Source organism: Nematolebias whitei, chromosome 5 (assembly GCF_014905685.2).
Source record: "Nematolebias whitei isolate Nwh7 chromosome 5, NemWhi1, whole genome shotgun sequence".
Classification (NCBI taxonomy): Eukaryota; Metazoa; Chordata; class Actinopteri; order Cyprinodontiformes; family Rivulidae; genus Nematolebias; species Nematolebias whitei.
The window spans coordinates 4,632,109-4,642,661 of record NC_056502.1 but is presented as its reverse complement, the minus strand read 5'-3'; the positions used below and the strand labels follow the sequence as shown (position 1 = coordinate 4,642,661).

The following is a 10,553-nucleotide window of genomic DNA, read 5'->3' as shown; positions in this document are numbered from 1 at the left end:
TAGTTTAAGCTTCTTTCTGCCTTTTCAGCTACATTTCAGCTTTTTTTAGCTAATTCATTTTGTGCTCATTTCTGCCTATTTAAACCTAATTCAGCAAATATGTTTTTTCTGCTTACTTCTGCTGAAGTGGGCTAGTCTTCCATTTCTGCCACATTTCAGCATGTTTTTTAAGCTAATTTCAGCTGTTCTTCTGCACTAAGCATCCACACTACATTTTTGCAGGAAATGCAATTTCTCTATACTATAAAAAATGCTAAATTCATGTGTGTTGAGTTTGTTGCATTTCCTTTTGCGGTCTTGTTCAATTTTCAGGGTTTAACACTAAACGGGACCACGAGCCGTCGAGGCTCGAACAGAGCGCTGCCAGCAGCAGAAAGGCTGTTCGTCAGCAGGAAATTAAAGACGCTGTTTGATTAGAGTTGTTTTCAGGAAACGGGCTGTTTCACTCAGAGCTCTGTGTTCCAGGAGCTGTTTGTCCATCTGGTCCCGTACCACTGCCTCGGCTCGCTGTGGTCTCAGAGGGACAAGAAGGGAAGGGAAGGGGTTTGTTGGTCCGTCCGGGCCACCGTACGGCAGTTCAACAAGCTGGCCAACGCCGTTTTAGCGTCGTGCCTTTGGCCAACGAAGCTGCGCAGCCAGCAGAGAGCACGGCTGCTGGAGAAGTGGATCAGCGTGGCAGAGGTCAGCCGAACAAAAGCTCACTCACCATAAAGTGATAGTTTAACCAGAATGGAAAATATATATATATTTTTTTATTATTTTATTTTATAAACTTGCTGGAAGTTTGTCCGTTGGGGGTTTAAGGCTTTCATGAAACTTTTCCTCCAATAAACTTTTGGTAATTCCCTCTCTCTAATCCTGCAGCTCTGGTGCACATGCTGCTTATTTCACTCCAATCAATGACCGAGAGCAAAGTGCAGCCGGGCGGAAATCTTGATTTATTGCTCTTTTCTACTAAAGAACACTTAAGGCATCAATGTATATATGAGGGTTTTCAAATCAGCACAATGACTTTTGAAAAGTGTTCCCAATGAGGCCGGTTCTGGGTCATAAAAAGTAATTTGTGACTTACAGTTGAAGAGAGAGTGTTTGGACCTGCTGGCTTCGTCTCACATATTAAAGACCTCACAGCAAAGGCAGCTCTGCTCAGTTGTTGTTGGTTTTCTGCGACTTTACAGGAGTTCTGTTGATGTAAAGCAGCTTGCACCAACCTGTTATTGTAACTATTGTAATGTTAAGTATTGAGTTTTATAAAAATACAACATGCACGGTTGTTGTGGTCCCTTTAGCAGTTTCTGCACATCATTTAGGAATAAAATGGCATTGTTGGTTTGTTGCACATGCAGCTGCTGCAGACATCTGAGACCATCAGAATAAAAGAGCAACTGAACCCAGATATCTGTAAAATAAACGCTTGCGAATGGCTTTTTTATTTGGCTGCGTGTGGTTTCAACAGGAGTGCCGAGCCAGGAAGAACTTCTCGTCTCTGTATTCCATCGTGTCGGCGCTGCAGAGCAACCCCATCCACAGGCTGAGGAGGACGTGGCAGGAAACCGACAGGTCTGTGGCTCACGTCCAGTTCGTGCAGCGGTCCCGTCTGCTGAGCAGCCTCACATCTTTGTTTTGAACATTTCCCCCTTCGTTCGTTTCATTACATTTCTGTCTTTGAGTGACTTGAAGAAAGTCCCGTGAATCTTTCGCCTTGCAGGGAGGCCTTGAGGAGGTACGAGGATCTGGCAGAAATCTTCTCAGACAAGGACAACTACTCTCACAGCAGAGAACTGCTGAAGGAGGTGAGCTGAAGCAGCTTTAAACCCGACTAAATATTGACCTCCATGAGCCGGTGTGGACGACGTGCAGCCAGCCCAGCGTATGAAACGACGGGTTGGTTTGGAGATGTGCAGATGTTTAACTCACAGCTGCAGGCTGGTGAAAGCTGTGGGTTTGATCTTCAGCTGGACTTGAAGTGGACTCGGATCTCAGCAGGTCTTTGGTGACGTTCTGGATTTATTTCAGGACTCGCGTCTGTGCTGATGCCGTTTGATGTTTCAACCGTTAATATTTTTATTACTTCGCAAAAAAGTTCAAACTTTTATTTCTGCACTTTTTAAAATATATATTTTTTTAACTCCAACTGTTCGTTTTTTGTGTGTGCAGTTGATGATGTGGTGCAGTGGGTGCATGAAGTGTTTGCTTGATTAAACAAGAAGATGGTCAGAGTTTGACTCTAAATCAAAGAAAATTGCTGTTTTGTGCATGAACTAAAATCCACTTGGGAAACTGATGTTGGACACTTTCTCAGCATCTAGTGCTCCTGTTTGTGCACAACGTCACGGGGATGAAGATCAGTGGTGCAACATGGGCAAAAAACAAAGCTCTCTGTTGTGCAAGAATAAGAAGCAGGGACTTATTAAAGTCAGAAGAACTTTTCTCTCACTCGTGAAATATTATTCTTGCTCTGTTGCCTTTTTACCAAAGACTTTTCAAAACAAAACATTTTTCTGTTGGACGCTAAAAATTACACGTGTGTGAATCATTATCAGGAAATCACAAACTTTAAAATAGTTTTTATTCTTACCTGCAAAATCTATTTTTCTAGTCAACCCATATTTGAATGAACACGGACACAACGTGCATGGAAACTATTGAAAATGTATCAGGATGATTTAAAACTTTTTTTTTCTGCCCCCAAGTGGTCAAAAAGACACTGCCTGTTTAAAATGTTTAATTTGAACTCTGACTTTTTATTTTTATGCATTTTGGCATTAAAATGTATAAAAATGTAGTAAATTCATGTCGGTAAGATGCACCTGCCTGCAGCGCATCAAGACGATGCTTCGTTTAGTTTAAAACTCGTCAAGTTTTCAACACTTCTGAACATTTTGTTCTTGGTAAATCTCTGCAGATGGTGATCGAGTAAAAAAAAACAAACAAACACTTTTGTCTTTTTGTTTTGCAGGAGGGCACCTCAAAGTTTGCCAACCTTGACAACAGGCTGAACAACAAACATTCCAACAGGGTGAGTGGAGTGGACGTGCTCCGAGAGCTGTGGACGGAAAAACACGAAACAAACGGACCTAAAGTCCTTCGATGGACGGGTCGGCGCTCGGCTGCAGGAGGAGAAAACTGTTCAGTGCCTTTCTTTAAAAGCACACCACCCGTCGGCGCGTTATTCTCGCCGGAGCGTTAGATTCTCTGAGAATGTTCGGCTCCTGAAAGTCTTAAAATGACCTTGTGATTTTCAGAGGAATCGTCTCTGATGTACCGTCTGATAAAAGAGCAGCTTTCACTAACTTCACTGCCCACGTTCAGGCTGAACACCAAACGCTTTCGCCTGCAGGGATGTTCACCCCCACAGGCCTTTATGGGAGACGTTGGAAATGTTCAGAATGATGTAACCGCCTGTAAAAAGGCTCCGCAGCTCCCTCAGAGTCGGAGCTTCAGTGGAAGCTGTGCGGAAACTAAAATCATGTTTTGTTGAAAGCTGATGGAGCTGCCGCCGTTTTAATCAAACCTTCGATCTGGAGTTGTGCACGATCTAATGTCGGGCTGCGTGAACTCTCTGATGTGTAGCTCTGAGTGTGCTGGGAGTGACTCTCGACCACTACCACAAACTTTAGACTAAGCAGCCATTTTTGTGCTGCTAAAGTCAAATAGCTGCATCTTGAATTGGTTAATGAGCTGTAGATATCTAGTCAGTGGTTAATGTCTGAGAGTTTAGATGCATTTTTAGTCCACTGGTTCATGAGATATTTTGCTAACTATACAAACAAACCAGCAAAAACATGATCACCACTTCAGCTGTTAGCGGCAGGTGATGGTAAATGCTCAGGTGTGGTTCAGGCCTTGTTGACATGTGGAGGTGAGTTTTGCCTCGCGCTCCCTTGAGGATGATGTGAACCTGAGAGTAGAAACTATTTTTCCTGGAAGTGTTTTTCTTTTATTCAAAACGAACGGCTCGTAAATAGTTTTTTTTTTTGCTGTAAACCACCTTTCTTTTCATGCTGAAGGTGAGGGCACCTCTGCTGAGCACGAGGATGTTTCAGCAGTTTGTGTGCGTGTGTGTTAAATCCTGAGCCACCGTGAGAGAAATGGCTGCAGGCTCTGCTCTGAAGTTCATCTCTAGGTGGGCTCTTTGGGTTGTGAATGCAAACCTCCGGGGAACTGATGAAAACATGTCTGTTTCTGAACACAGTCCAACGCTCAGGGCACCGTGCCCTATCTGGGACTCTTCCTCACAGACCTCACCATGCTGGACACGGCGGTCAAAGACAGGCTGGATGTAAGTCGATCTCGTCTTTGTCGATGTGTAACAACAGTCAGGCTGACCCAACACTTCCTGTCTCTGTCTTTACAGAACGGCTACATCAACTTTGACAAAAGGAGAAGGGTGAGTGTTGCAACCTGCGTCAGAAACAAAAGCCAAATACACTTTCTGCTTTTGTTCTTCGAGACGAGAGACATTCGCAGTTTCCACAAAGTCGGCTGCAAATAATAATTGGAGAAATTCAATGTTCTGCAAAAATTGCACAGTTAATGCAAAAGTCTGAATAATTTGAATAAAGTTTGTTGAGGAAGCTGAAACAAAAAGCTAAAAGTAGCAAAAGGCTAGCAGCAAAAAACTGAAGAAGTGAAATGCAAGGTAGGAATAGCAAAGTGCTACAAATAGCCAATACTAGCTAAAAGCTAACAAAAGCAAATATGCCCATCCATCATCTTTACCCGCTCCTTTCTTTTTGGGTCAGGGGGGTCACTGGTGCCCATATCAGCAGTCACTATGCCAGTAGACGGGTCGCAAGTCCATCACAGGGACACATAGAAACAAATGAGACAAACAACCATTCTCTCTGTCTCTCACCTAGGGGCAGTTTAGTTACCAATCAGCCTAACTTGCGTGTTTTTGGTCTGTGGGAGGAAACCGGAGTACCCGGACTAAACCCACGCATGCACGGAGAGAACATGCAAACTCCACCCAGAAAGGTCCCCAGCCAAGATTTGAACCGGCGACCTTTTCGCTGAGAGGCAACAGCTCTACCAACTGCACCACTGTGCCGCTAACAAAAGCAGATGATTAGCTAAAACATAAAAATAACAAAAAAATGTACATTTTAAAATCTAAAAGTAAAAAAAAAAAAAGCTAGGGTACATTAAGCCATTTGTTAGCTTTATACTTAATTAGCATTAGCATTATTAACGATAGTAGCATTAGAAGTCTTTGAATTACCTGTAGTAAACATGGCAATATTAGAATCAGCTGTAGCATAAGAAGAATTAACATTAACTGTAAAAATATTAATTAGCATTATTAGCATTAGCAGTTAGAAGAGAAATGCTGAAGTAGATTTTAAAGAGAATGTTTTAAAAATATTTAAAGTGATTTTTTATTTTTTTTGTAAACCTTGTTAATGTAGATAAAAGCAGACTTGTAGAAATAGTTGCAGAAAACAACTTGAGGGCAGAACCAGCTGAACGGTTTAAAATATGAACCAAGTAGTAACATTAAACATGCATACGGGACAAAACTGGAAAACGGTAGTGAAAGCTGCTCGGCATTCACACAAGTCAAAATGAGATGAGTCTGCAAGGCTTGAATTATTAAATCAAACCTGCGACACGTAGCTTTTAGCTCAGAAAAGGGGAAAAAGCTGCCATTGTCACTCTGGATCAGCTGACATCTGTGTTTTTTTATTGTGAAACACTGCGGTGATGCGGCTCTCTGTTTGCAGGAGTTTGAGGTTTTAGCTCAAATCCGGCTCCTGCAGTCTTCCTGCAAAAACTGTATTTTCACAGCTGATGAGGCCTTCTTACAGTGGTATCACAGCGTGCCCACACTCACAGAGGAGCAGAGGTACTTTCTACAATACAAACTCCTTATTTTAAGTAGAACAACTCGCATGTTTGCACTGTAGTAAAAAGTATGTTCGGATTTTTATTCTCAGTAGTTTCACTGACTGATGTCTACTTGCAGCTACAGACTGTCCAATGAAATCGAAGCTCCAGGTGAGCCGAGTCCTCGTGGCCTTCCTCCGACCGTCATCATCACCCAGTGCCCAAAGTAAGATACGCAGAGAACACACACAGACTGATGAATTACCACAAATAATGAGTATGAAGATAAATTAGACTTCAAATTAGTCACACAAGAACATTCTTGAATCCAGTGATGCCAATAGAAGTGTTTTAATTTCAGTGTTTTAATAATTACTGTTTTATAGTTACTAATGTGCATGTTCAAAGCCAGGATGTTGCAATGCATTGTGGTCTAGATAGTTTCATGCCTACTTCTGGTTCGTTGAAATACACTACACAATGTTCTTATCCAACTCGGGTTCATTAGATTATATCAAGTATATTATTAGTTTTAGATTCAAATAGTATGTGCAGCTTATTACTACTTGTGCATTTTGAAATGTGCACATTACAGAACTGTTGATGTATTTATGCAGCGGTGGGCACAGCTAATCAAAACGTTAGCTTCGCTAACCGCTAATTCGCTAACTAAAAAAAAATTGCTTTGAATTGCTAAACTAAACTTTTTTTTTTAATGAGCTGAAGTGCTTATTTAACATCTAGACTCCAGATTGAACAAGCTATAAAATATGATTTTTTAAAAAAGTTAAATGTGAAGAAAATCTGGATGATTTACTGCCTCTGATGTTTGTTTGTTTGTTTGTTTGTTTGTTTGTTTGTTTGTTTGTTTGTTTGTTTTCAGTCTGAGTGCCTCCCGGAGCAGCCTGGCTACCGACAGCGACAGTCTGTTTTACTTTCATTCACCCGTCAACAACTTTCTCTCCAAACTCACTAAAGTAACTCTTGACAGCTTGTTTTTATGCTTTCAAACTATTGTTGTTGTTTTCTCTCTTATGTTTCTGTACGTCTTTGAACTGCAGCTTTTTAGCTGTTCATACATCAAAACTTTTAGCTCATTTGTGATTTGCTGTGACTTTTGGTGGTTTTTGTGCTTTTCAAAATATTGAATTTTATTTACACGTTTTTTTTTCTTCATAGAAACAAAATATCTTTGATTACTTCAAAAACATTGTTTTGTTTTTGTTTTATTTCCTTCAATTTACTGGCCTTAGTTTTGTTTTCTTATGCGAATATTTAGCTACCATTTTGCCACTTTTAGCTTCTCTTCAGCCTCTTTTATTTCCGAGCTAGGCTTTTGTATTCTTTGACTTCTAGTTAGCATTTACTTTTAGCTATTTGCTACTTTCATTTCAGCTAGCCTTGTGCTACATTTAGCTTTTAATTACTTTTGCTATTTCGTTTAGCTTTAAGCTACTTTTAACTAAAAGTTAGGCTTTTGTGACTTTCAGCTTCTATCTAGTGTTTTGCTTCTCTTTGCTAATTCTACTTTTAGCTAGTGTTTTAGATATTTTAGGTTGTAGCTTAAAACTTGCCATTGTATCTTTTAGCTAGCCTTTGCTTTTTTTTTTTTTAGCTTTTGGCTAGTGTCCTGCTTCCTTTAGCTTCAGGAACTAGCATTCTCAGCATTCTAGCTGCATTGTCCCCGTTCCTCCAGTAAGTCGTTAAAGGTCACATTTGCATTTATATGAGCTCATTTCACAGACGCTGCGCTCAGAACAGACTTTCATCTGAAAATTCTCCCCATTTGAAAGGTCGTCTTTAAAATCACCCTTCTTCCTGTTGCAGCACATGAGGTCTCCGTCTGTCTCCTGCCTTGATGTGGACACGTCCCCTCCGACTAACGAGTCCACCCCCGCCTCGCTGACTCCATCCACCCCCACAAAATCCCACCGCCGGTCGGCGTCGTGCGGCAACAACCCCCAGAGCAACATCCAGGGGTCGGGGCCCGACATACGGATCATCAGAATACGGATGGACCTGCACGATGGAAACCTGTATCGAAGCATACTGGTACCAAACCAGTTCTACGTTTACACCAGCAGGGAGACCTGAATGATCTTAGAGCTGTTCCCCTCCCTTTATTTTATGTATTTATCTTCAGCAAACAAAGGAATCTGTATTTTATTCCTGATGTTCTCCTGTTTCCACGCAGGTCACGAGCAACGATAAGACCCCCGCTGTGATCAGCTCGGCCTTGGAAAAGCACAATCAGGACCCCAAACAGGCATCCAGATATGAGCTCATCCAACTTCTGCCTGAAGGAAAAGGTACAAAAGAAACCACTGTGCCACATTTAAAGGTTAATGCTTTAAAAAGAGGCCCTCGTTAACAATCCTTTATAAAACACGGTATAAAAACAATAATTTATCACATAAAGTTCAGCAGACACAGGAAACAGTAAAAAAGAGACGACACAATCTGCACGCCGAGCTTAAAACAGACAGGTCCAAACAAAAAGGTAATATTTACTGACAGCAAACAGGAAGCAAAGGTGACAATGACGGAGCATTTCAAAATAAAGCTACTAGAAGGTAAAGCTGTGGTGCTGAGCGATGAAACAGGAAGTGAACCCTCACTTCAGACCTGATCACATCTCCTTTAATGAAAGCAGACTTCTGGATGTGATTGATGATTTTAAGAAATGAAGCGGCCTGACAAGAACCAAACAAATTTATTTTTATTGACCAATCACTTAAAAATTGTCCAAACTTTGTTTGAGGAGTTTAGGTATTTACAAACGATGACCTGATGTACAGGATTCAGACGTTCATAAAAACAACTATTAAAGTGTCTCTAATTCTTCTCTTGATGCAGAGCTGGTCATTCCTGCAACAGGAAACGTGTTTTACGCCATGACATCAGCCAGCGTCGACTTCCTGTTGAGAAGGAAAGGCGGAAACGCCGTGCTTGGCCCGCAGCCAATCAGCACGGAGACGAGCGCCACTTTTCCTCGAATCAAGGCCAAAGGAAGGAGACTGGTCCGGACTTTATTTTGACACGAACGTGGTCCTTCGTAGCAGTTACTTTATTTTATCTGGACGTATGTGCACGTGGGGTTCTTTGTGCAAAACAAACAAACAAAAAAAAAAAACCTGCCTTCCTTTTATGCTCGTACCAAGTCTGTTCTGCCAAAAATATCCAGAATACGTTTTTTAACAGCTGTGATCATCGGAGCCATCAGCTTTCGGATGTTCAACTCAGAAAATAGGATTTATTATGAAAACACTGAAGCATGCGAGACGTTTTGTACGCATTTCTATATTTTTTACGTCTGTGGGAGGTTTCGTTCACACCAGCAGCTCCAGGTGTTCGACAACTGATTCTGTAGAAACCGTCAGAAACCTGCAGCACCTTTCGGAGCTCGGTGTTTGACGCGACTCGGCGTAAACGCGGAGCTGCGTTCGCTCAGATGTTTAACTGTGATCTGAACAGAACCGTTCGATTCTGCAGCACGTTCCACTTTTAACTCCCATGTTTTGGTTTCTATAAGCTGCTCCAGCTCGGCTGCGTGTTGTCCACCAGCACACAGGAAGTTAACCAGCAGGTCCACTGGTTCCTGCAAAGCTGAAAAGTGTCCAGCTGGAGCTCAAAGTTCATTTAACCAGGAAGCTGAACCTGAAGCTCCTCTGCTGGGGGAGAGTGGAGGCAGCACTAAACTGCAAAAACGACGTGACTTCATGTAGCAGACGAAAACTGATTAATGCAGATTTCAAGAAACATTTCAAGCACTTTAAAAAACACGAATGGCTTTCCTTCAGTCTAACAGTGTAATATTAAAAGAATAAAAATGTCATTTTAAGCACAAAGGTTGCCAGGTTGGAAGTTTTCAGCTGAGAGCAAAGTCTCAGCTTCTGTGTGAAAATGAAAGAAGTCCTGTGACCTCTGGGTGCCAGACGTCCTTCTCAGGGCTGATGAGGCCTCCCGATCGGCCGAGGCGCTGGAGCTTACAGCACCAGGGAGAGGATTCTGGGTAATAACACTGTGTTCCTGCCTGTTCTAGTGCCTTTTTCTCCTGGGTGCTCTCCTTTCATCAGAATATAAGGAGCAGACGTGGAGGAAACGCCACACCCCCCATGTTGTGCCGCTTCACATCAAAACTATTTATGCACTACAAACAGGATGTCTTATTTTGTGGTAATAAATTTACTTTTATATAAATTCTGTTCTGTGTCCGACTCCACTTTACAGTTTTCGCAGCGTTCCATAAAAAGCTATAAGAACATGCAAAACAAAAATGATTGCTGGAGAAGCTAAAACTAGACGTTTAAGCTAGAAATGTGAAACACTAGCTAAATGCTAAAGAGCAAAAACATTAGTTAAAAGGCAAAAGGTACCAAATGCTAACTAAGTTAAAATAGCAAAGCACATTAAAAGTAGAAAAAGGATTGCTAAGAGCAAATGGTTTCTAGAAAAAAAATACAAACTTCCTAAAACCAGCTAAATGTTTGCTCAAAGTAGCAAAAGGTTAGCTAAAAGTAGAAAAGGGCTAGCTTAGAGTAGCAACAACTAACTGATAAAAAGGTCAAAAGGCTAAATAAACTAAATATCAGAAGTAGTAGTGAATGTAGAAGCATCAAAGGGCTACCTACAAGTGTCAAAACTACAGAAAATTAACAGACTGGCTAAAAATAAAACTGGACAGAAGCTAAAAGTAGCAAAAGGTTACTTAAAAGTAGCAAAAG

At 41.4% G+C, this 10,553-nt stretch overlaps 1 protein-coding gene across 2 annotated transcripts in view; it reads left to right on the top strand.

Annotated features, from left to right (window-relative positions):
* Positions 1 to 8,918, top strand: part of rgl2 (ral guanine nucleotide dissociation stimulator-like 2) — a 35,648-nt gene extending 26,730 nt beyond the window's left edge. For both annotated transcript variants that reach the window (XM_037676080.1, XM_037676081.1), the window contains exons 9-20: positions 466 to 681; positions 1,457 to 1,560; positions 1,709 to 1,793; positions 2,960 to 3,019; positions 4,196 to 4,282; positions 4,358 to 4,390; positions 5,727 to 5,848; positions 5,969 to 6,055; positions 6,713 to 6,806; positions 7,657 to 7,881; positions 8,024 to 8,138; positions 8,686 to 8,918. In XM_037676080.1, the coding sequence (XP_037532008.1) occupies positions 466 to 681; positions 1,457 to 1,560; positions 1,709 to 1,793; positions 2,960 to 3,019; positions 4,196 to 4,282; positions 4,358 to 4,390; positions 5,727 to 5,848; positions 5,969 to 6,055; positions 6,713 to 6,806; positions 7,657 to 7,881; positions 8,024 to 8,138; positions 8,686 to 8,867 (1,410 nt within the window). In that variant the 3' untranslated portion in view covers positions 8,868 to 8,918. The remainder of the gene's footprint in view (positions 1 to 465; positions 682 to 1,456; positions 1,561 to 1,708; positions 1,794 to 2,959; positions 3,020 to 4,195; positions 4,283 to 4,357; positions 4,391 to 5,726; positions 5,849 to 5,968; positions 6,056 to 6,712; positions 6,807 to 7,656; positions 7,882 to 8,023; positions 8,139 to 8,685) is intronic.
* Positions 8,919 to 10,553: the final 1,635 nt, after the last annotated feature.